The sequence below is a fragment of the Meriones unguiculatus genome, chromosome 12 (genome assembly GCF_030254825.1).
Source record: "Meriones unguiculatus strain TT.TT164.6M chromosome 12, Bangor_MerUng_6.1, whole genome shotgun sequence".
In the NCBI taxonomy this organism is placed as follows: Eukaryota; Metazoa; Chordata; class Mammalia; order Rodentia; family Muridae; genus Meriones; species Meriones unguiculatus.
The window spans coordinates 80991897-81018575 of record NC_083360.1 but is presented as its reverse complement, the minus strand read 5'-3'; the positions used below and the strand labels follow the sequence as shown (position 1 = coordinate 81018575).

The 26679-nt window shown below is 43.7% G+C and overlaps 1 protein-coding gene across 3 annotated transcripts in view; it reads right to left on the bottom strand.

Moving 5' to 3' along the window:
- The window catches only part of Pde4b (phosphodiesterase 4B), a 511900-nt gene that overhangs the window by 88151 nt on the left and 397070 nt on the right, over positions 1-26679 (bottom strand). For all 3 annotated transcript variants that reach the window (XM_060365982.1, XM_060365983.1, XM_060365984.1), the window contains 3 exons: positions 26121-26157; positions 25954-26024; positions 17475-17524 (listed from right to left, as the gene is read on the bottom strand). In XM_060365982.1, coding sequence (XP_060221965.1) covers positions 17475-17524; positions 25954-26024; positions 26121-26157 — 158 coding nt within the window. The remainder of the gene's footprint in view (positions 1-17474; positions 17525-25953; positions 26025-26120; positions 26158-26679) is intronic.

The following is a 26679-nucleotide window of genomic DNA, read 5'->3' as shown; positions in this document are numbered from 1 at the left end:
TGTAAGAGCTTGATGTACGTCTACTATTTAATTGTGTTGGCTACACTTGGAATTGGAAAAATACTAAAGAACTAATGTGTTGTGGACAATTGGTGTGATTTAATGTTAGGGTGGGAGGGTGTGGGAGAGGACCAAGGGAGCAGAGAATATGTCTTGAACCTGAACTACGAAAGCCCCTGTTACTAACCCATGAGCTGTTTTTGTCTGACAAAGAATTACCCATCCTGACACCCATGCACTACTGTTTCTGGGTCAGAGGCCATTTTAGCGGTTTGAGGTTGTAAAATTTGATTCTAGAGGCAGAGATTCAAAATAGTCCCAAATTAAAAAAAAAAAAAAATGAGTAAGTTTGGGAGGGTTAAAGGATTTACCTCGAGTCATATACCCGGTTGGTATCATTACCAAATGTCAGTTTCCCGATTTGCAGCCCTGTGTCCTTTCATTTAAGTCACACAGTTTCATCTGAGGTAGGAAAGCCAACAGAGCAAATTATTCAAAATGGGACTTTCCAGGGCCTGTCTAGAATTGGATGGGTGCCTCCCTACGTCCCTGCAAGCCACACCCTGGTTTCACTGCAGATCTGAAATCTAAGTCTTTTCTTCTGATGTCAGACTTCAGGGGACCTCGTAAGCAGTGAGTCGCACTCTGCAATGTCCTAAAAACTCAGTCCCACCCTCTTGTACTGCTGCCATAGCCTTCCTCAAATCCTCAGTCTTCAGTGAAGGGGATTCACCAGAGAGAGAGAGAGAGAGAGAGAGAGAGAACACTGAACGTAAGAGCAGATTCTGTATAGTTCAGGCCCCGATGAGTGCTGTTCAGAGAAAGCCACAATTGAGCAACAGATGTAAACTTGATCACGAGGGAGCTTACACCTTGTGACAGGTGCCAGTGAGCACATCACCTTTCACCAGAAGATTAGTACCAAGTATGCAGGGGTTGGAGCTAAAAGCTAGGCTTCGGGTCCTGGCTCTGTCACCTACGAGCTGAGTGTCTTCTTGCTGAGCGTCATCTTTGCTGAGGTGTAGTTGAACTGATTATAAAAATGGGATAGCAGACTGACCTTTTGATTTTTGCAGTTAACAAGGCATAATCCCTAATGGCAAATACCGTATTCAGTATAAGCTGTGAGTCCACGTTGACACATCTTTGGATATGCCTAGCGTTTCATGCCAGATCTTTTGGAAGGAAACAACACACGTTGAGAGCAGAACACAATCTAGCTGGACTTCTCAAACCAGAGTGCTGTCACACATCACCACAACGATACAGGAGTTCTCCCTTCTGCATGAGAATCTACCCAGAAACCTGAGGAGCAGGGCGACAGGTGATCCACCAGCACATTCAGGAAGTGGATAGAAGAAGTGTTACTGCTGCAGAGGAAGAGGGGGTGGAAGTAAATGCTTTCAGAACTACAGCAAAACAAGTGACTCAAGACCTGAAGAAAAGGCAAGACCTGGGGGGCAAAGCGCACGGTGAGCTGCTGCTGATTAAGCCACAGAAAGGCACACAGTTGGGTTCCTTCAGTAGCACGCTGAAGCAGCTTTTATCAAAAGACAACTGGGGGGTGGGGGTAGGGTCTATGTCTGTAATCCCAGCACTACACAGATGGAAGGATCATGCGTTCTGGGATAGCCTTGGCTACATAGCAAGACCATGTCTTAGAAAAAATAGGAGTAAGGTGAGGTAAAGAGGGAGGGAGGGAGGCAGTTTCCAGGTATGTGATAGCCCGTTCTGTCTGGTGTAAATGCTACAGGGGAAGCCATCCCAGCATTTATCTAAAGGGCTCCCTCTGCCCTGTGATGAGGTGTCCAGCTCTGAGAGCTCAGGCTGGGAACCATTGTGAACACATTCCAGAATGAGGACAGGGCAGATGTCTGGTGTTAGTGTGTGTGCAAAGGGCCAGGGGCATTCTGAATGACAGAAACACAAGACCCAGGGGGCATGTAAGAATGTTTCTTCAGATATGAGGAGAAAGAAATCTGAAAGTTCACTTGGTGAGTCAGACTGGAATCCAGACTTCCAAATTCTGAGAGAAAGAGTATAGGCCTTTCAAACCCTATCCTATTGAACTCAGCAATGTATATAAATAGAACCCTCAGACCTTCTAACCTCCCTCAAGACATCCCTGGGAAAATTAACATTTTAAAGACAACTAATCTCAACTGAGTTTTTCAGTGGTTGGTTCTGAGATCCAGGAAGTGGGTTTGTATAAAGCTGAGGTCCAAGGGTTTCTCTTTTCTCATGACTGGCTGCCCACCTAGTGTGGAGGGTAAGAACAATGGTGTTTTTGTGACACTAGAGCTAATGCACATACTGTCTAGGTGTGCTAATTCAAAGCTTTGAACTTCTGGCCTTGCACACCTCCCTCTGATTTCTAGAACAATGCTATGAGCTGAAGCTGAAACAAGATGTGGGGCACATGGAGATTTTTATTTTTCTTAACTTTAAGTATCTAGCCTGTAGCAAGCCAGGCATCATTCTAGCCTGATTACTACTGAGACAGGTTGTGTGCTTTGGTGGGCGGTTGGTGAGTGTGATAAAACTGGCTTGAGGTATCAGCTTGGCTGGGCTCCATGGTACCCTTAACCAGTAATCTGTAGCTATTTTTTTTAAATGTAAATTTATTCATTTTACGTGCCAATTTTAGCCACCTCCTTCATCTCCTCTGGGCCCCACCATCCCTCTCTCTTCCCTCCTATCCCCTCTCCCTTATTTCTCAGAAAGGGGGCGCTCTCCTACCCTACCATCTGACCCCAGCCTACTAAATCTCATTAGGACTGCCTGCATCCTCTACTTCTGTGGCCTGGCAAGGGGCCCCCACCAGGGGGAAGTGAACAAAGAGTGGGCAACAGAGCCCATGTCAAACACAGCCCCTGTTCCCCTTACTTGGGAACCCACATGGAGACTGAGCTGCTTATCAGCTACATCTGAGCAGGCAGCCTAGGTACTCTCTTCTTGTATCTATTTAGACTTGCTCTGTGACCTGCTATATGGCCAATTTTGGAGAGGTTCCATGAGGGACTAAGAAGGAAAACTCTTTTGTGTTTGGGTAAAGATACGTGATAGCAGTTAGTGTCATTATTTCTTGATTTATCTTCTGTTTCGTTGATCTGTTCTTTGATGAGAGTGGGGTGAAGTCTCCCACTACATTAGTCTCCCAATACATTAGTATGGGAACCTGTGTGTGGTTTATTAATGGCTTTTTTTTTTTTTTTACAAATTTTGATGCCCTTGTATTTAGGGCATAGATGTTCAGAATTGTGATGTCCTTTTGGTGGATTTTTCCTTTAATGAGCATGAAGTGTCTGTCCTTCCCCATCTTTTCTGATTAATTTTGGTTGAAAGTCTATCTTATTAGATATTAAGATGGCTACTTCAACTTGCTTCTTGGGTCCGTTTGCTTAGAAAACCTCCTTCCAGTCCTTTATTTGCAGGTAATGTCTAGCTTTGTGACTTAGGTGTGTTTCTTGTATGCAGCAGAACTTTGGAACCTCTTTACCCACCAATTCTGTTAGTCTGTGTCTTTTTATTGGGGAGCTGAGGCCATTGATGTTGAGAGAGGTTAATGACCAGTGACTGTTAGATCCTTTGATTTTGATGTTGGCTGTGGTAGTGTGTTTATGTGCTTGGCTACTTTTAGTTTTGCTGTACTGAAGTTATTTATTTCCTGTTTTCCTTGGTGTAGTTAGCCTTCTTGGGTTGGAGTTTTCCTCCTAGTGTCTTTTGTAGGGCTGGATTTGTGGATAGGTACTGTTTAAGTTTGTTTTTGTCGTGGAATTTATCTTGTTTTTCTCCATCTATAATGATTGAGAATTTTGCTGGGTATAGAATCTGTGTTCTCTTAGGGTCTGCATGACACCTGTCTAGACCCTTATGGTTTTCATAGTCTCTGTTGAGAAGTCAGGTGTGATTCTGATAGGTTTTTCATTATATGTTACTTGGCCTTTTTTCCTTGCAGCTTTTAACATTTTTCTTTGTTCTGTATATTTAGTGTTTTGATTATTATGTGGCAGAAGGATTTTCTTTTCTGGTCTAATCTATTAGGTGTTCTGTAGGCTTCTTGTATGCTTACAGACATCTCTTCCTTTAAATTGGGGAAATTTTCTTCTGTGATTTTGTTGGAAATATTTTCTGGGCTTTGGAGACAGGAATCTTTTTTCTCTATTTCTATTATTCTTAGGTTTCATCTTTTCATGTTGTCCTTGATTTCAGATGGTTTCTGTTAGGAATTTTTTAGATTTAACATTTTCTTTGACAGATGCACCAATTTCTTCCATTATATTTTCTACACCTCAGATTCTTTCCTCCATCTCTTTTCTTCTGTTGGAGATGCTGACCTCTGTAGTTCCTGTTTTCTTCTCTAAGTTCTCTCTTTCCAGGATTGCCTTAGTTTGTGCTTTCTTTGTTGTGTCCATTTCCATCTTCAGACCTTGAACTGTTTTATTGATTTCCTTTGCCTGATTGTGCTTTCCTGTATTTTCTTGGGTGATTTATTCATTTCTTCTCTACAGGCCTCTCAGATGGCCTCAATCTGTTTGACCGCATCTTCCTGTATTTCTTTACAGATTATATTTGTTTCCTCCATTATCATCTCCACAGACATAGATTTAAGGTTATTTTCTTGTGTTTCAGTTGTGTTAGGGTATCCAGGGCTGCTTGCCATATTGCTTTGGCTTTTGTTGATTGCATTTTTACATTCTCCATTAGCCATCTGATTGTCTCTGGCATTGGCTTGTAGTTTCCGGTGCTCACTGGAGTCCTGGGTTGGAAGAACCCTGGGCAGGAAGCTGGATGTTTTTGCAGGTGCCCTCCTCGGATTGGGAGTATGGTCTCTGACTGGCTGGTGGTTCTCAGGGAATTGCGAAGGCTTTCCCCAGGTGTATGATCCTGTGGACTGACTGGATTCCTCAGGAGCCCAGGGGCTCTCCTCTCAGCAGAAGTAGTCCTGGAGACAACTGCTCTACTACTGGATTCCTTCCTCTGAAGTTAATGAACTTCAGCTGCTCAGACACTGTGTTTGCTGGGCACAGCCCTCTTGGAGAACCAGTGAGCCCAAAGGTTTAGTCAGTCTCCCTAGGAAGACAGGTTGGGCTCTGGAGTGGTGTCTGGTGCTGTTCCTGTGGCTCCCAGGAATCAGAAGCACTGAAGTTGGAGCTCTGTGTCCCAGTACCCAGAAGGTATTCACCATGGGGTTTCCTCTCATTTGGGAAACACAGTCACTGGTGTTTTGGAGTCCATACTTCAGTCAGATGGATGCTGTTCAGTCACTGCTGCCCTGCTGTTCAGATACAGTGTGAGATGGGTGCCACCATCTCCCCTTAATAGTTATACATCTATTTTGTACATAAGGGTGACATCTAAATTCAGAAACTGAAATTAAAGAAAAGCTTGTCTATGCAGTCCTTGCATAAAGTAAAGGTCAGGATCTGGATCTTATCTATGAGAACACCACCTCTTCTTTCTTAAAAGACATTATTTAAGCAAAACGTATTGAAGAGAACAAATAGATGATGGGAGAAGAAAGGGCATGCCTGGTCCCATGTAAGATGAATGGACTGAACAGCTATCCACAGCAGGCAGTAGGAAAAGGCTCTCCAGAGACAGCAAATGGAACTGTTTGCTTTAAGAGGGCTATCTAGAATGTAGCTGGGAAGACCTAGGGTTATGGGGGCAGGAGGAAAAATGTAGGAGGCCTTGGGAGAGAACAGCTGAACTTTCTATGAGAGAGGAGAGAAAAATGGAAAAGCAGATCACTGGAGCAGAGACCTATTGTGCTGACAAATTCTTCTGAAAAGCCCTTATTTTCTCCAGGAACAAAGAAATGACAAATCAGCTCAAGGAACATTTGTGTGCATACACGTGGCACCAGCTGTAGCAGGGAGACATGGAGGAGTTGCTGTCTGTCAAGGCGACTATCCTGGGTAGCTGCATGAAGAAGTGAAAATATTCTGGGCACTCAGTCACCGAATACCTAGAAGACTCGAGCTTACAAATGTGTGAAAAGCCTTTTCCGGTGCAGAACCCCAAGTTTCCTTCCGGTGAGTGTTTACTTGGAGGGGCTAGCTGTGCTAGGTACTCCTGGGATGGTCAGTCCTTACAAGGATCTGTCCTTCCTGAGACAGAGAATGGGGAACTCAGAGGTTTGGGCTTGTCCTGAGCTCCCAGAGAAATAGTTACACAGCCAAAGAGAACGAAAAACCTCTTTCACGCTGTTAGCTTCTGTCTATGTAGATGGCAGTCTGGGCTGTCATCACAAGGTTTTGAAACTAATACCCCACAGATACTGTTTCAAGTTCCCCAAAGCTGTAACAGCTGGACAGTTGCCAAGTCCTGCAGGTTCTCCTTCTTATCTGAATGTACCCTAGCTCAAGAAAGCTCTCTTTGGGGCTGGCAAGATGGCTCAGCCAGTAAAGGTGCTTTCTGTCAATCCTGACAACCTGACTTCTATCCCAGGTCTCTACAAGATGGAAGTTGTCTCAGTTTCATGAGTGAGTGGGCACATGTACACACACACACACACACACACACACACCTAAATGAATAAATATGGTAAATGTTTTAAAAGGAAAAAAACAAAACAGTCACCAATAGTATCCATTTAGTGCCTTTGGTGTAGCAAATACTAAACTAAACTAATTCTGGTCTTATGATGATCCACTGTTCAGATGAGAAAATCAAGACCCAGACATATTGGATCATGCAGCTGTAATCACAGGGAAAGAAAGAAGTACAAAGAGTAAAGCACGGAAAGGCTAGCTCCAGATCCTGCCTTCTTCAACCCAGACTGGTCAGGAGGGGCTGCTCTGACCACTATGGGGAAGGAGACTCAGATCCTGGGAACACATGGACCCCGTTAACCATTCTGCCTTATGGCCCAGATTGAAGCTCTGTGTTTGAAATGCAAATGATCTCACACCAGACTCATTCTCAAAATATTTCCATGGCTCCCAAGTAAACTAACAATAAAGTCCACCCATCTTCCATGACCAGAAAGTACTGTGACCTCCTGAACTTCTTATCCTCTCTCACCTTGATCCTCACTAGGGCTGTGGTAGCAACCAGGGTCGATGGGTGAAGTACCTTTGAGGTATTGGTTTCTGTCTCAGTGACCATCCGACTAGCTTCTGTTCAGACTTCAGGGCTCAAGTTCAAGGTTACTTGTTGACAAAGCTCTTCCTCGTGTCTCAGTCTACTTCAGTCCCCGTAAGAGCTGCTAACATTGATTAGAGAAAATGTTAAATAATACTAGGTGCCAGATAGAGCTATCCATGATTTACATAGAAAGACTCACATAAATATTATCAAAGCTTTAACAGATTTTAGCATTGTTCCTACTTTTACATGTGGAAGAGTGGAACAAAGTCATGTGCCTTCCTTGCAGCTATCAAATTTGCACTGGTGCAAGTATTTAGGACTATAAACAACAGAGCAGGGCTTACTGCAGCAGTCTGTAGGTGGGGAGAATGTGGCCAGGCCCAGGAGGAAAGAACACGAGCTTTCTTTTAAAAATACTTTGTTTTCATCATTTTAAAATTATGTGTGTATGTGTTTGTCTACCCTTGGGTATGTATATGTGAATTCAAGTGGCTTGGTCTCCAGAGAAGGCTTTGGATTCCTTGGAGCTGGAGGCACAGGTCCTTTACAAAAGCAATATCCATTTCTAACTGCAGAGCCAGACCCCTTTAAGAAAAGACATTATTTTCATTATGTTTTAACTATATGTAAATGTGTAGTTATGTATCTGTGAGTGCAGAGGGTCATGGGCTTTTAAGAAACAAAGATCTGGATTTCAGTTCTGACCTGTCATGTATTAACCTGCTCTCTTGAGTAAGCCCAGGCTCTCCCCCAAGCTCCCCTCTCAATCTGCATGGAACAATACTTACAAAAACAATAGGTAGTAGATACTAGATCCAGAGATTGTGCCTGTACCTGGAAATGGTCATCACTAGCCCCTTTCCTCTCTTGCTGTCAGAGGCAGGCATGTGGGGCTTTGGAAATTTCTCATGCTAGTGAGACTCAAGACCCTGGAAATGTGATGAGCAGAGTACGGTTGGGGCTTCAGAGACGGCCGACAGAATCTGTTGTGATGCCTTTGCTGGTTAAATGAGTCCAGTGACCACTATGGCCTCAGCTCACTTCATAGACACAGTGAAGGAGGGGATGAGAAACATACACAGAACTCAGAGTGTCACTCCTGGTCTTTGTCAACGGCTCTGGCTGGGAGGAAGTCAAGACAATCAACTCCGATCCAGTGAGTTCTATTGCCTGTTCTCTATTTCAAGGGGACAGTCCCTGCTTTGTTTCTCTTCTCTCCAGTGAAACACTTCCCTGAAATGCTCCTGGCTTCTGAGAACAGCTCTAGAAACAGCCCACACTGGTCAGCAGCAAGCAGAACCCATCCTGTCCCTAGGATCATGTTGTCTCTGGGATGTAGGAGTAGAAAGAGACACTTAGGAAGCCCCTTCCTTCCTCTAGTTTCTCTTAGCAATTCTCCATTTTCATCCTTCTACAGGTTAAGCATGACTTATACATGTGGAGCATGTAAGAGAAGGGAGGTATGCATGAGGAGGCTTTCCCTGTCCCAGCAGTAAGTGAAGGGGCTTGCTGTCTTTCTAGAAGAAGCCAAAGCCTCCTTGATCCCTCACCTTCCCATGTTGTGTTCTGCCAGTAGGATTTTCCTTGTCTACAAAGGGCAGCTCTGAGCTGGCTTCGACTCTGACTTCCTGCTGAGCTGCCTGTGCTGGAAAAACCTGTGCCTAGAAAAGTATGTATCAACCCTGAAGGCTGCAGGGAGCTGTGTGACAGGTACACAGGCTGTCATCACATGAAGTGACACCCCCCCTGGGTCTGTGTGGGAGAAAGCTCAGCTACCTGAGGTGCGGCTTGTCAGAATCTACAGCCATTTGCCATTTGTGGTGGTTTGTTTTAAAGCATAAGAGCCAGACTTGGTATCCGGTCGTGTCTGTCACAAGCTCATTCTCCCTCCTGCTCTCCATCTTCCGAATATACATTGTAGAGAAGCCTGTCTTTAACTCTGGAGTATTTCTACATAACTAGCTTTTTTTATTTTATTTTTTATTTTTTATTTTTTTATGGGAGGAAGAAAGCTTTCCTCCAGATCACACAATGTCCCCATTATCTTCTGGAGACATATTTCAAGACCCCAGGACATGCCAAAAAAACTGCCGGTAATGCTGAATGGACCCTGCCTGTGCGGTCTGCTTTTGTATACATATACCCGCGATGATGTTTCATTTATAAGTTAGGCACAGTCAGAGACCAGCGGCAGTGAACAATAAAACAGAATAGTTCCTGGAGTTGGGGTGACTTGAAGACTGGGATAGACAGTACAATATCCAATCTCACAACCGGGAGGGCAACTAAGGAACTAACGGGCAGGTGGATAATTCAGCATTGATCTGCATAACAAACTGATGATTCGTTCCGGGCAGGAGAGATCAGGGTGGAACACAGTTTTATCACAGCACCCAGAAGGGCATGTGACTGAAAACTTACGAATTTCCCCCTCTGTGTAATTTTCACTTTATTACTTTTGGACTGGGGTGACCAAGGATAACTGAAACCTTCAAAAGCAAAACTGCAGATAAGGGGGAGGGGGAGCCATATTACTGCAGAAAGGAAGTCAGCCAGAACCTTTCAAGGGTGCTTTCTGTTCTGGTTCCCTACCGATAGCAGAAGTCCCGGAGTCTTAGCTCTCACATACTGACCATAGCTAGGCCACGTGAGGCCCACTGAGGTCATGTGATGCTTGCTATAGACTGCCAATTGCAGTTTTCTCATTGTTTTGCCTGTAGAGTCACTTAATCCATATAAGTAGCTTATAGGGCCTGTGCACTTTGCATTCTAATTAGAAGGTGAGGCAACTAAGACACAGCGAGATTAAGTAATTTGTCCCAAGGTCACAAAGTGGTTAGAGCTGGAATTTGGAGTGGGTACTCTAGCTCATAAGTGCTCCACAGAGCCTTTCTTATTTACTCTAACACCAAGCTTATGAGATAGAAAATTAAAGTGCCCATTTTCCAGATAAGAAAACCAAGTCTTAGAGAATAATTTGTCTGAGAGACTGACTCAGACTCCTAACTTAATTCAACTCAATATGTTATTAAGTACCCATTTTGTGCCAGGCACTGTGGTAGGTACTGAGAGACTGGTACTGTTTGGTATGATAAGCTACATGCATCTAGTCATTTTGTGTTCTTTCTATTTCTTTAACTTTGTTGCTTCTCACTGAAGTGCTGGAAGGTGCTCACTTCACGTGCCTTGAATGTCACATGCAATCAAGGTTAGCCAGGGATGTCAGCACTGTGCGCATGTCCCGAGAGCCAGCAGAGATTTAGGCAAGCCTGGACAAAGCTGAGGAAGCACTCCCCGATCCTCCAATATTTTGATTTCAAGGTTGGGCAATCACCTACTGCTATTTGATCATTCTATAAACATTTATTGGGCATTTGTTATGTTTTACAATCTTAGTTGGGAGCATAAAATAAGAGGGTTTGTATATGGATTTGAGATGCTTGCAGTTCAGTAGGAGAGAAAACAAGATGTTTCAAGTATTAGCTTGAGATTTGAGACACTAATTAAGAGGTTATTTTTTTTTTTAGATAGTAATTGAAGAGGACTTGAGAGGGACACATTCTGAAGACGACAGATAAGCAGAGTCTTAAATAATAAAAATGCACATTCCGGATGGAGATGGAGAGATCACGTGGCATTTTCTAAACACATACTATACACTAGGCCTTAGATCAGAACTACATGCTTATTTTAATTGTCATTCCATGATCCAAGAAGTAGAAAACAAAGGCGGTATGGAAAGTCAGGAGTCAGGATGCTGGCATATTTAGCTCACACAACCATGACTGGAGCAAGGTAGGGGTGGGGTGATAAGGGAGACTAGGACAGAGAAGGAATTAGGAGCGGAGTTCTGAGCCTGGTGAGAAGGCTGGGTCTTATCTTAAAAACCAAGAAGATCCAAATCAGGAAAAACAACCAAACAAGACAGGCATAGGCACAAGCACAGGCACACGTGCACTCGCATGCCACACACACACACACACACACACACACACACAGACATGCAAGCATGCACCACCCCCAAACAACTTATAGCAGGGATAAGAAGAAGCATGCCAGAGAAAAGGAGACCACTGTGGACAACAAACCCCTTTGGGAGATGACCATAATGGTTTGGGTACAGGAAAACAAAGTCTTTTATTGCGGGAGAGAAGGGAAAACTAGAGAGATGGCTAAAGAAGCTAGTTGTCTCCAGAGATGAGAGATAAATGGGTAGTGGTGACAGTGTTCTCCCAAGCCAGAACTGTGGGGGGGGGAAAAAAAAAGGACAGAGCAGGAAAAACACAGAACTTGGGTCTCCATCTGAATCAAGAAAAAATATTCAAGTGTCTAGTATTTCTATGTGCCCCTAGTGATAGACAGAGGAAGGAAACAGCCCGTGGAGTTCAGGGACAAGTCTGAGGTGAGAGGTAGATTCTGTATCCTGCATGGTACACGGTGAGGACCAGATCTGAAGAGATGATGGAGGTAGCTTTATGGCTCTGAGCCTCGCTGGTAGAATTGTCCAGGTGTAGGGCGAGTCCTTGGCAGTCATTCCAACTGCAGCTCAGGCAAACAGAGCCTGCAGGCATTCCCAGGAAGACGCAGCTGTGTCCTGAAGGGCTTTCTCTGACAGGCCTGGAAGCGGCTGCGTGACCAGGCTTGAGGCAGGCAGCAGCTGGGGTTTGGGAAGACACAGGCACGTGGCTAGCCTCCTGTGGGTGCCCTGCTGCAGATGAAGCAGCCATGAGAACCAGTTTGTCTTCCCAGCCTCCCCCTCCACCCCGTGCTACAGAGCACGGATGCTGCAGCACTGTGCCAGCTGCAGAAAGATTGATTCATAGATGAGGGCTGCAGCTTTGAGCCTTGCAGAGGCAGTAGAAAAGGCGAATGGGTGTGTGTGTGTGTGTGTGTGTGTGTGTGTGTGTGAAGGAAACTGTTTATTTAAAGATCCAAATGTCAAACAACCTCAGTAGCAGACAATAGTGATTTGCAGAAACAATGTATGCCACTGAGTTAACATCAAGATGAGCTGAACAGAGCAAAAGGAGAGATCCCTTTTTCAAAGCGGAGTACCTTCCTCTCTGGTCTCAATTACAGGAGGTGCTTTTGTGCACAAAACATTTAGGCAATGATATCTGGGTGTCATTTGGAGTCTACCGTAACCAAAGAGAAAGAAAGGCCGGAAATAAAATGCAAAGGACAAAAAGAAACTGTTTGGAGACAAGACGGCTACAGTGTAAACTTTTCGTTTTCTCTCATAGCAAAACCTGATGGTTGTCTTTGAAAAAAAAAAAAGTGTCTGTATCTAGGTCCCTGGCAGTGATTTGCTTCTGGGAGGGCCAGCAATCTATTTAATGACTCCATTGACGTCAATCGCATAACTGAAATACTTACTAACATGCATGATTCCAGCTTTCAGGGGGAGGGGGTGGACGGTGACTCTCAGCAGTGCGAAAACCTGAGGTGGAGTCCACAAGGAATGGACTTGCCTCTTTCTGCAGCTACCGAGAGGCTACATGCTGCTTGTCCCCATGTCCTGTTTAATATGAGGAGAGAGCTTTCCTGCTAAGTGAAGAAATTAATTCTGAACAAGTGAAAGTGGCCACTAATAAGCAAGACATTATTTTTAGCTGTTTGCTCAAGGGACATGTTTTAACCATTCACACTTGAGCTGACTTACTAATGATTTTTCAGTTACCAATTCTTAAATTTAGACATATATGAAATAACTGCAAATCAGTGCAGACAGTTCAGTGTCCGTCTTCTGGGTCAACTTTTTATAGGGTGACTCTTTTAGACACAACAGGTTCTTTCAAACCATTTAGAGAACTGCCTTGAGAATTAATTGCCCAGGTTTTCTGGTGTTTTCTATTCTATGATTAGTATTGTATATGTTTAGTATACAAGCTTTTTGCACACTCATAGTGTGTAATTAAGCAGCTTGTCCCAGCAATTCAGGTTACACACATCATTCTGAACACTGAAGGAAATGTCTGTTGCTTTATTTCCCCTTTTTCTTTTTGTAATTTTCTTCAGGATCTCCTTTGTCCTGAGTGATCAGAGCCTTTTGATTACACGGTTGATCTTATTCCTGTTTGGCCACGTGTTGTAATCCTGCCTGACAGTTCTTGCTTAATTGCAGAAACCAAGCAAAGGTTCATCATGTGCTGGCCTTCCTTTCTGGTCATCTGACACGGACCTGCTGTAGCCTCGGTCCTCAGAGAGACCTCTGCCTAATTTCCTCAGGCCCTCTCTCATCTAGACCCGAGAAGTTCTAGCAAATCCTTGGCTTTCTGAGTTGTTAAGACTTAGAGACTGTGTACTGAGCCCTGCTGTACTTCTTTAACAAAACATGCCTCAGGCACCTCTACTTAGACCTCAGAAATAGTCAAAACCAAGTGAAGACACATGAGGAGTCTTGTGGAGAAACAGGCTTCCTGAAAAGGAGGCCTCTTCTTCACTTTATCAGCTGGTAGCGTCATTCCTTCCAGAGTGGCCTTGAAGTGTATTAGAAGGCATGGGTTCCCTGAAGCCCAATTAAGACTGCTGCTCTGATAGGTCAGCACATTTCACGCTTTATTGGAAGACTTCTGCTTCCTCATCCTATTTCTCCAAATGCATTCTTTCTTTGAAATATATTTTAATTGACTCATGTTGAAAATCACCACAGTTAATGCTTCAGACACCCGAGCTGAGGCAGATACTGTGTCCGCAGCAGTCTGGCCTGGAGACCTCCAAGCAGTTCTTTAGTTATCTCGTTGACATGGTTGGCTGCCATTTTGGATGATCTGTCAACTTCTGGGTTACTTTAAAAACATTAGATCTGTTACAAGTGATAATCTTCAGGGTTTGTATAGCCATTGGTAAATTTTAGGTGAAATATTATGATAGAATGCCCTACTTCACATGTTACTTTGGCTGCTACAAAAATTCTCTGTGTGAAACATCTAGTTGTAAATCAAGTCATTTATGTGACTCAGAGGTGAGAGTTACTAAAAGCAATACTTCTCTAATCCTTTTGTTCAGGAAATAAAATCCTTCTTAAAGGCAGTAAGTCACTCAGTAATTTATCTTCTCAGTTTATTCTTTAATGACATAGTCAAAAGCATAGGTGAAATGCATGCAAAAAACATAGGACAGAGGGTATGGGGAAAGTGTGGCAATTGTCACATAATTACACATATGTATAAAGATTTATTTATTTATTTTTCAATTATCTGATTTGTTTTTTTTTTTTGGGAATAGCATTGGGTTCTGAAATCTAGAGTTTTCAATCTTTCATTTTGAATATGTCCAGGCGAAAGAATTCAAGTTCTTGCCATGTTTTAGACTTTTTCTTTCTTTTATTCTATTTTTTTCCTTTCTGTTTCAATCCTATATAGAAAAGGCCCAAAATTCACAAATTCAAAAATAAGTAATGATTTTAATGGAACTTGAGCTGCTTATTAACCTTAAGATTGTCAACATACTCAAGAGGACTTACTGTGACCTTCCAAAGTTGTATGCACAGGCTTCAGAAACGCTCTTTCTGGCGTTAGCCCTTCATAAATGGATGGTGCCTTTTCTACTTTGCCCACAAAATGGGACCTTCTTGGGCTTTACTCTCTTATGCAAAACTTACATGAACATATTGACATATATATAAGAAGTTATCAAATTTGTCCCAACACCTTCTAATTTCAAGACAGTGATTAAGATTCTGAAAGAAAAATAGAAGCAAGTACTTTCCCTAGACACAGAGATATTGCCTTGTTATTACATTTTACCTTTATGAGCACTTCCCTTCAAATAAAGTCCAACTGTTATGTAGTTCTGGCCAGTTTGAGATTTACTCTGTTTCTACTACTATGTAGAAATGATTTGTCACATTAGGAATACAAAGAGATGAGAAAGGTGCAGCCTCTGCCTTCAGGACCCTGGGGTCCAGTGAGAGAAGCACACTACTAGGGAATCACAGAGCATCCTAGAATTAAATTGTTGCCAAAAATAGGAGCAATTATGCTAAAGAAAAACAAAAACAAAACAATGTTGTCTTTTCACAGACAATACTTTTCTGTTTAGCACCAGTAGCTGAGAATCCAACAGAGGGAGGGAAAGTATCTCGGATTGAGAAATTTCATCACCCAGAGTCTCAGTTGTTCAGCAACAGCCACAGTAAGTGTAGGAATCACACCTGGATTTGAAGAATTCACTTTTACAGTGAATCACATTTCGTTTATATGAATGAAAAAGCAGCAAAAGAAGAGAGAGTAGAAGAGGAAGAGAAAGAGCATAAAGAAGGACAAAGTAGGAGGGAGGAAAGGAGGGGAAAGAAGGGAAGGAAGGAGAAGGGAGAACAAGGAGGAGGAAGAAGCTACAGAGGAGCCATCTTCTTAGATCTGGCTTCTCCTCCTTGCTTCCATGTAATGGAAGTCAGTCAGGCTTTGCTGACAAAATTCATTGTCGCTGAAGATGTTCAGTCTAGTGTCTTGTATTTCTTAGACCTTCTATTTCTATCAAAATATACAAGCTCAAATTCAGTACTTCAAAATAAAACACCTGATTTTCTTTCCTGAATTTTCAGTGAAAACTTACATTTTAAAGCAGCTTTCCAGTGCTGCATGCTGTTTGCTCAAAGCCATGTATTTTTTCATTCCCGTTTAGAGTTGCTATTTAAACACACCTCTTTGTCATATGCTGATAAATATTAAAATAACAGGAAATATCTGCCCGACTTTTTTCAGCTGATAATAAGAACAAAACAAGGATTGTGTGTATCCCCTCTCCTGCCTGTGGTTTACCGTTGAGGAGATTTTGAAACCAGTAATTATGTAATAATCGGTAGCACCACAGTCCCTTCCCAGAGAAAACCCAGGATTGTTGTAGTGTGCCACAGAGAGAGACAAAAACAAATTGCCTTAAGTGGCATCCTCACTTCTTTGCTTCATTGTTTTAAAGGCAAATTTAAGAACGCTCCAGACGCCAAGCTATAGTCAATGTGCCAATAATCATAAAACATCTTTCAAACAGTGTTTCGGTTAATGAGTCAATTTATAGAACCGTAAGCATCAAATGCCTTCCTGGTATATGTCCATATTTATTATAAGAGAAAAAGGAAATGTACTCTAAATATTCAAATTGGTATCAGAAACATGTTGGTAGAATTGGCCAACAAAGCTGCCTCATGTGCAGGCCAATAAGATGAAACAACAGGCGGGTCAAAACAGCTCCTTTGATCTCCCAGGATCCAGCACAGCTACACACTAAGACACTCCTCTGTTTCTTTTTATACCTAACGGAAGAGGCCCATCAGCAGGCTGAGGTTTTGAAGTCTGTGGGCAGAACACTGCTTATTTCTTTCCAGTTCATATCACAGGGCTCTTGTATACACTCACCTTCCTTCATGTCTTTCTTTTGTTTTTTTTTTTTTTTTTTTTTTTTTTGGTTGTTGTTGTTCTTCATCTTTTTGCTTCTAAAAGTTTTAAAAGCATATACTACAAGTACTTCAGAAGCCAACGAGCAAATGGGATCCACTGCCTTTGTTCCCTTTATTCAAAAGTTAGTAATTTCTAACACTTCGGAGATACTTAGGATCAAACCACCAGCAGCATACAACATTCAAAGAGGAAGGAGACTAATTACCAGGGAAGGAGACTAGCACCGTTAGATGTCACAGGACCATGCTGAGTCTATTTTAGTTTCTGGTGGCGTTTTGCTGAACTCCTGCTATAAGAGAGGGACAGGTTCAAAGGAGTACCCCTCAGGGACTTCAAAGAGGCCGCCTAAGTGGTCGCCTGTGATATGGCAAATACATGTTGAACACATCTCTGTGAAGCTCCTTCAAGGTGACCCTTCTTTGCAGTAGATTTCAATACACAGTGAGCGCAGATGCGCAGAACTTAAAGATGAGAGAAACAAATCTGGATGACCTCTAAGAGAAATGCTTTGTGACCCGGGAAGAACCTTTGGTTCCACACCTGGCTATGAGGCAGAGCAACTTGTGACGCTAGTCGACGCTAAAAGGAAAACCATGAATGTGCCTTGGGGACCTCAGGCTAACAGAGGCACCCCTGTGGAGGTATGTTTGAGGTTAGCATTCCTGGAGTTCACTGAGGTCAGCAAGCTGAGGCCAAGTTGCCCTCTTGATATAGGTCTGCCTCCTTCTCTTCCGGAAACAGCAGGACCAAACACTTAATTGGGAAGGCTTAGGCAGACAGTGGGCACTTGGTTTCAAATTGCTTTTTAGTTTGGCTTCACTTTCAGTGAAGGCCCAGTGCATCTTTGCAAAGAAGTCACCAAGAGATGTGCTTCTGAGGGTTACAGTGTGCACATAAATAGTGTTGTTTTGACAATAGTCCCAAATAAGAAACATATTTATTGTGTTGAAAGATGGAGAGGGATCTCCTGGAGAGGCCTACCTTGCAGGCTGACTCTGGAGACCGGAGCCTGACTAGCTGCTGGCGACCTCCTGTGGAGAAGCAGAAATCGAGGCTGAGTGTGCACTGAAAAGCCCCCCACCCTTCCATGATCCCCCACCCCCAGGAGATTTCCAGGGCATAATGAGCAATACAGTGACATAAGGCTGTCTCCGGAAGGTAGGCTACTGGAACATGGGTAGATGATTGCAATTCTCTCACATCCAGATGGCCTGGAATTTCCCTCTGCACAGCATCAGGATGCAACAACTTGCCAGGAAGGAAGTTGTTTACCTCAGGTCCCTTGCCAGCCCCTCCATTTCAGGGATTCTGGGGGAGCCTCTCAGAGAAGGAGACACTTGCTTAGGCCTCACTCCAAATGTCAGCATGAATCCCAGTTCTTTGAGGACAGAACGTCACAGCCAAAGGAACCCTTAGAGATTTATCAGTTCAGGACCTGCATTATTTGCACCTCAGGAAACAGATGTTTAAGAGGACAAATCATTTGCCAAATGCCACACACATCAGCTAGCACAGTGATCAGAGTTTTTTCACTAGAGGCGTTGGCTTTCATGGAGGAGCGAGGGTTTCATTTTCATCAGATTCTTACATCAAGAGGCAAATAAATGCATTTTCCACTAAGAGTGCAATTCCTCTTATTTGTGTGTGGCGGGGAGGGGTTGTATCTCTATGCACACAGGTGTGTGTACATGTGCTTCTCTAAGTAGGAGTGAGTGGGTAGAGTCCAGAGGATGAAGTCAAATGTCTTCCCCAAATGCTTTTCCAAATAGTTATTGAGGGAGGGTCTCTCGCTGAAGATGGATATTATCTTTCTAGCTAGTCTATCTTTCTGATGGGCCAGCAAGTCTCTGGAATCTGTCTCTGCCCCTCAGGGCTTGAGCTACAAGAATGGGCCACCACATGGGCTTTTTGTAATTAGCTTCTCTTCCCCTTTTTCTGTCACTCCCAGCCCTTTGCTGGTCTCATCACCCTTCTGGTGCTTTGCAGATTTTCTCTGTCAGACTCTCCCGTTTTCTCAGTGCAGTGCTGGAGGCCCTCCCTTTAAAAGTATAGAGCAATAACCTTAGACTTCAGAGTACATCAGAGCGATATACAAAATGTGCTAGAACATTTCGCTCCAGCCTGCCTCTGGTTTTTCTGATTTAGTAGACCTAATGCAGCCCTGCCTCCAGGGTCCCATGCAGTGAACTGTAGTCAGCCTGCCTCTGGGGTCCCATGCAGTGGCCTATAGTGGACAGATGGGTCAGCATTTGTAACAGGCTCCCAGATGCTGCCAACACTGATGGTCTCAGAAGCACCTATAGAAGCCCTGAGAGAAGTCTACCCCACTGAGGAGGAACTGGACATTGTTGGTAATCAAGAAAGAGATTTAGGCCAGTCGTTCTGGGTATAACTGTCCTGACATTAGTGAAGGAATACTAAAGAGAGATACATGTGCTTCTCTCTGTGGCTATTAATGAATCCCAAGAATTTGAAATTGTTCCCAGAAGTCTCATGCCGGAAGAGGGAAAGGGCTGAACGAACCAAAGAATGAGCTTGTCTATCAAAAATATCCACACGATGCTGAGAACTTGTCAGACCTCACCTAATGTGACAGAGCTGGAGCTGAGATGGATCAGTAACGGGCAGGACCACAGCTTGACTGAAGAACGCTTTAGTTATGGGCCCCTCATGCCTTCTATTTAAATCTAACATTCCTGTCAGGAGCCTGAAGATGAGCGTGTGCATGAGAGAAAGGAGCCACTGAGCTGCCTTGAGTTCCCAATGCTGCAATGTTGAATAAATCTCTTTCTGTTGTTGTTATCATTTGTCACTTTGTGATCCCACAAGCTTTGTTTCTAACAAGCTCTGGTAACACAAATGAACATCAGACTCATTTGGGGAGGAATCTAATAAATACTTTTGCTACCTTGGAAGAGTCCATTTTCATATGTCTGGTGCAGGGCCAACGGATACACCTTTTACAGTCTTCTTTGAATCCCTTTGTACAGGCTGGTCTGAGGGAGAAGTCAAATTCTAAGTGATGGAGAAAGGCATGCAAGGCCATTGCTGAGGAAGTGTCTGCATATTGATCAGTCACAGTGGTGACTTTTCTCCCAGCCATCACGTTTCCCTGGGGATAAGAGAACTTCTGTGTAGCTGCAAGTGCATGGACAGGATCCATAGCCACTACCAATGAACGGACAGGGTGACCCTGAGCGAAGTTCTCTTTGGCATCTAATGTTCATGAGGGACAGGGTAGGGGAATGGCCAGGCCATGATTGCTGTTCTCTGCTGGACACGGTGCTTAACACTTCTTAGCTCCTTCTGCTGGGAGTTTTATCATTTAACTTCAGGGATCAGGATACGAGAGAAACACACCAAACACATGACAGCACGCATAGTGCTTTCCAACTGGCAGGGCAAGTTTCAAAGCCAAGTCTTTCTGAATCCTAAGTGTTAGCTCCTTTCACTACCGTTCACTGAGCACTCCTACGCTAATCCCGAGGGCTGTTTTTGTTTTCAGGGAAATTGAAGGATTCAGTTCCAAATCCCCCAGCCTGCGTGCAAAGCCTTCTGCATTCTGTCCTCCCCATACTCCTCTAGACTGCCTCTCTGACAGTTCATCTCAGACCACAGACTGACTGTGTGCTCTCACGCATTTCCTCTTCTCATTCTCCCCTGTTGAGCTCCAAAATTGTAATTAAGATATGAACTGTCTGGTTAGGGTTTGATACATAACTCCCTAGACCAAAGGTAAACTTTATGTAGGCAAGAGAAGGTTTGCTTACATCTGGGGATCTGAGGGTGCTACCCAAGAAAGCTCTTGTGTGCCAACGACTCACTAACACTTATTCAGTGCCATGCTAGATGAATGGATGCATGAAAGATTGATGGACACTCTGCTTAGGGCAAGGTCAGTCTCTTCCTTTGCTCTGGATTCATTCTGCTCCTTTCTTGCTGACGCTCAGGCCATTCTTCGGTTCGGGAAACTCTCCCCACGCTAAACATCACCTACCTTTGAAGATTACAAGTCTTCAAAAGGACGCTATATTCCTAATTGAAAATGGTCCCTCCCCTAATCACTCATGGTACCACGGTGCTCTATTTATACCAAGGTCCATTTACTCATGTGACGATTCATATAAGAGTACGTTATCTCCATCACTGACCCGTGGTCCGCTCACAGCAGACGCCACTCTGAACTCTCCTTTTCCCCTCTGTAGGACCCACCAGCTTCCTGGCAATCAGTATGGGTTTCCACACGACTGGTGGACTACTGACTGAACTGTTCATTGATAGGAAAGTACTAGGATGATGTCATCAACTATGTGGATGTTCTAGCTTGCAGCTATTCACGTGCAGTCTTCGTCCGTGGGCAGCCCACCGTGCATGCTCTGTCTTAGTGCTGTGACTCTGTAGACATCTGCCTCAGTGGCTAGCTCCCTTGTGGCCTTGGGGCAGTGTGTAGGCAGTCCTGCACTTACAACGGAATGTGCGGCCCTCACCTGGGCTACGTGGTTTCCTACACTTGCTCTACTGTTGCGCTCCATCGCAACTCCCAACCCCCACAGGTCTCTTTGGCACAGTTGTACAGGGTATAAGGAAAGACTTGGGCTCCTTCCAAGCTGCACATCTGCAGTCTGGCTTGTCCTTTGGGTGATGTGCAGCTCACTGCATGTCCAGTGGATTCACAGCGCATTGGAACTTCTGCCTTACATGTCTTCCCAAGTTCCCCAGGAGGCTTTTGTGAAAGAAGATCATCAACTAGGACTTTTTAGATATTAGAAATATCTACTTTCTTGGTAGCATAACTACCCACATCCAATTCTTTCCACAGTTTCTTGGAAATTACGCATTATGCAAATTCTTCTGTCTTGGAAGTTATTTTGTGAACGTATGGCTTTTACTTAAAGTTGTTCATTCAGATAAGGATCCTAGTGTGGGAGAAAAGGCAAGAGCCGTGCTTATTTGAATTATCGCTTCTTTTTGATAAGCAGTCCAAAATGGAGGCTCAGCAAACTTTAATGAATGAATGGCTTTTTGGAAATCACATTATTGTTGGTAAGACATCAGACTGCCAGCTGGAAAACTCGTGGGCTCGGGGGAAAACAAACAGCGTTGGCTGTCTGGTTTCCAGAGGCCTCTAACTTGTAAAAGCATGGTAGGAAGCTCTTTACCTGGTCACTGAAGATGTTGCTAGGAACAGTGAGGGTTTGTGACCACAGCTCTCCAGCCTGATTAGTGTAGTGGAGAGAGAACTGGGCTGCAATAGAAGCCAGGAACCTTCATCCCAACCCAGACTCTGGCACCTTCCAAGTACGTGGCCCCTGGCAGCTGACGGAACGTCAGTTGCTTTCTCACTTGGGGCGAGCAGGCAGCAACTACTATTTCCTGATGATTTACAGTGTGTGAGGTCCTGTGTGAGGGGCTCACATGTATTTCCTCACTTATTCTGAGGAAATTTGGCTAGGTATTTTCCATATCTGAGTGTTCAAGATTTTATGATTCTCAGCTAATTTAAATCCCGTGCCAAAATATATAAAGCTCTGAAAGACGTTCCAGGTATACACTAAAGAAGATGGTTATTAATTTTTTAAAAGAATATACACATTCTGATCAAATTATGCTTTTGAAGAACTGTGAATGCAAAGACAATGCGATTCCCTGGTTGTCACACAATCAGTGCTTGCTGATGGACAATGGGAGAAGACATCTTGAGTATGCATGGTGAGCATTTGTGATGGCACCATCCGTCTTTTGGAAGCCATCGGAAAATATCTTCGGGGAAATATCTCTGAATTAACAACCCCAAGTGAAAGCGACAGTTTTCCAAAATTAACTCCCGGGACAACGGAAGTGCAGGTTTTCATTTATAGCCAAGAAATACAGGCCCCGATCCCTCATTTCATTAAGGCCCAAGGAAACCTCCTCAGCAGAAACTTTTAAGATTTTCACCGTTTGGGTGGCAAAGCTCAGGCAGACAATGGGCCGCTTTATACAGAGCAAAGAGCCAAAAGATAAAAGAAACCGTAACTTAGGAGAAGTATAGTTCTATGTGGGAGTTCCTTTTCACATAATGAACCACACTAGCCAGATGTCTCATGAAAACCACTCCAAGGACATAATTACTGCTTAAATGCTACATTCAAGACAGGGAGTGGCACCCTGGAACCCACGTTAAATATCCCAGAAAGCAACTTCTAAATTCCACGGATCTTACAGCTCCAATTGTTAACATAAGCCAGTGCCTGTGGGTGGGATGGGGGGGTGCACCTTGTATGCCATACGCACCCCTTATAGACAAGCTTATCTTCACTTCCTTCTCTTATTTGTTGCTGCCCGCTGACTACCTAGCAGCAGAGGGGAGTGTTATCAATGGTCCCTCAGCTCTCCAACCTATCCCTGCTTTTGCTGGTCTATTTGTGGCTTCAAGCCAACACTGTGTAGCCGGAACTACACAGAGGTGCTCTCGGCTGCTCTTGGGGAAGCTCTTGAGGGTCTGCCTTTCCTTAAATATTTTGTCCTTTGATGTCGATTATAAAGAGATATTTGAAGTCAAGTTGGGGGTAGTTGCTCACATCTGTATTCTCGCACTTCAGAAGCTGGGAAAGGAGGGTTACCATCATGTCAAGGCCAGCTTGAGCCAAATAGTGAGTTAGTGAGCTCCAGGTCAGCTGGAGCTATAGAAGTTGACCCTAACTCAATAGAAAATAAGATAGTCAAAAAGTCTGGAAATAAATAGCAAGACTAACTATAAAACACAGATATGGATATATAGATCAGAAGATGCGGAGGGTTAACTGCTGGAGACATGGCTTGTCCTGGACAAATGTGACACAAAGGGTCATGATTTGAGGCATGGTCCTCAGTCAGAGAGTGATAATGGCTCTATGTCCATTCTGTATATGACATTTTAGGGTTTCAAGATACTTGATCCCTGGAGCTTTGTGTGATCCAGAATGCCCACGGCTATCTGAAGGCCCAAGTCTTAAGAAAACAGCTTTGGTGTATTAATCAGCAAGGTGAGGCTATCTCTAATACTACCAATGGAGGAGGAACACCCACACACATACTAACAAATAACACTGAAAATACTGCGTGTATCTCACTTCTCCTAGGATCTGTATAACTTCTCCGTGGCTCAGTTAATGTTTTCGTTTAGCCTCTCTGATTGTCCTCTGTTTCATAAGTTGCATATGTGAGTGTGAGTGTGTGTGTGTGTGTGTGTGTGTGTGTGTGTGTGTGTGTAGCAGGAGGAGTTAACAGGTGTTGAGAATAATAGGAACACAGCTCTGGAGCTGAGATGTTGGGTTCAGGCACAACAGCTGCTCACTGGAAGCTATGCGGTTGATCACATTCAGATCATTTACTCTCACCCAGCCTCGATATCCTTCCAGAAAGTGGAAGAAATAATATCTGTCACAACTATTGCTTCCAGAGGTCACTGCTGGGATAATCGATATCAAAACCCTTCTAGGTTCAGCGAGATAAATTATCAGTTACAGTAGCTCAGAGCTACTATACTCTATGCCACTTTGAGTGCGTTATGAACATCAATTCACTGAATCTTCATAATAACCTTATAATAGAGTTTAGGGAACCAAGACCTAGAGAAGATAATCAACTTTCCCATGTACATGATTTGCAAGCAGTAGAACGGTATGACATGACCAATACATATAGTTCCAGAAACGAATTAAGTGGAAAACAATATGCAAGGTAAGGAAATTTCTAAATTTCCCAAAATTTGTCTAAAAAACTAGTTATCTGTCATTCAATTGTTCTTCATTCAGAAACACACACACACACACACACACACACACACAAGATATTTGTCGGGCATAAAATATGTGCCAGACGTTCTACCACAGTCTAGTGATGGACAATGATTTAAAAAGACAGTGTGACAGGTCATTAGCCGTTAGGCCAAATGGAGACCACTCACAGAGGCTTTGCTGGGCCAGAAAAAGCAGATTGAGAAAGATGACTGACACTCATCTTAAAAGATGTCAGGATATGGCCGGGAAGACACTGACAGGCAGAAGGAGATGGTCTAATCATACAGAGTCCATGGTCAGAGTAGAGAAGAACTGACCGAAAACTGCTGGACCTCTGTTGCTGAACTCAAGCCCGTGTGGCTGGGACATGATCTGACCACTCACTGCTTAATTACCAGCTCTTCCTGTTAGAACATAAGCCATGAAAGGGCAGAGATTTTGTCTGTGTGGACCACTATGAGATCATCGGAGCTTGACATGAAGTGATTGACCAGTAAGGATTTGTGCAATTGCGTGCGGGCATGGATGATGAATAGTACGTGTGAAATAAATACTGGTGGGATGGGTTAACAAATGAATAAGCAGGAGGCAAAGCTCTAAAACCAACTCTCTGGGATCCACATGTTGGCTGGGTGTTCCTGAGGGTTTAAGGTTTCAGATTTGCCTTCTGTTTATGTTTCAGATTCTGGAATATCTTCATTTACATGGTGAGACATCTTAGGGATGGGGCTAGGAAATTCATTTGTTTCACATGCTCATTCCCCCAATAACCTGATGGTAATCTTACATAATATTTTTACTGTAACCAAATGCAACCCATCACCTGGGGCCAGATGTGGATCCTTTCATTCTTGACATCGTATCAGAGTTCAAAAAGTCTGAATTTTGGAGTTTTAGGTTAAGAATGTTCAACTATTACTTTGTCCTAAATATAATACAACCAGTTTTACACCACATTAACATACACTGCGTTGTGAGGCATCTCAGATGCGATGCATGAGGATCTACACTGTATCTTAAAGAGTGGTCCATTGCAGTGCCCCAGCAGGAGAGTGACATGATTACACACAGGGCATGGAAGAAGATGTACTCTGATGGGAGGCTGCAGAACACGTGGGACAACCAGATGAGAGCGGTTCCACAGGAGTGTGCAACTTCCTCTTGCAAGGAGGCTTACTTAAGTGAAAAGCTCCGGACAGGGAGAGGAGAGTGATTGGTCAAATTAAGCTCTACTCTCACATTTCATCATCTGCTTTATCAGACTCTGGATGAAGCCAAACAAAGGATGGGCGAATAGCTTCACAAAGACTTGGGAGATAGATAAGGCTGTGGTGACTACCGACTGAAGATCTGAGTCAGGCTGGAGGTCCAGTGTTTCTCTAACCCAGGGTACATTCACAAGCTAGTTGCCAGGTTCCCAAGCACTCACGGTTTCCTTTTATGAAACAGGTTGAGTCAATGAGCTTCCAATCCTCTCCTAACCGTTTCAAGGTGATGGATTCTATGGACCCTCCAAGGCCATGATAATCTTTGAAACACGAGTGAACTTGAAGGCACTTAGACCTTTTATTTTCAGTTGTACTGTGTACCAAAAGTTAGTTTTCAGGGCAGATTTCTGGGTAATGCTTGTATCCAGTGTTTTTCAGGGTTTTGTGCTTTTGTGGGAAGGAACTGAAATTCTGAAAAATGTCAGGGCTTACTTGTTTGGTGCTCCCTGAAGGTTTGTCAGCAGGGTGAAATTGTTTCTTACACTTCGCAAGCTGGCGAGAACCTGTGAGGAGAATGTTTCAAAATTGGTTATGGTCAAAGGACTGCTTTTAAAATCACACCAGGGACAGAGTGTGAGTGGAGCATGATACATACATACCTGGGCAAAAGGAGTGACGATCAGGTCATCGCCGTGTCTGGTGAAGAGAGAAAGAAGCAGAATGAATGAATTTCACCTGTGACACACAAGCTACACTAAGCTTACCAGTGTCAGCAACCCACTTGTTCCTGTAACCCTTCTGCCTGGAAAGAAGGCAGGAGCCTCTGAACCTGAGGAAAAAGAACAGCTCCCAGCTGCAGACTCCCAGCCTTCACAGTGATTCCGTCTGAAAAGCTTTGTGTCCTCAGGGCATGTGGTTCCATTAAATGGCAAGCCCAGAGCCCTATAATTCACAGTGACTTGTGGATTTGAGTTGCCCGAGCCAGGAAACTAAAAGGGAGGGCCGCTCACAGACGTAGTGTGCACTGGAAAAAAAAATGCTATAACAGTCTGGATGAAGGGTAACATTGGATTTCCTGGCTTTTGTTGATTTGAACCACAGCTTTAATACCATTTAAACACAGATTTCTGTCTGGGAATCCCATTACTTTTTGTTTTTAATATACTCTCTCTCTCTCCTTTTTTTTTTTCTTAAAGTACCCAAGGAAAAAATTTTAAT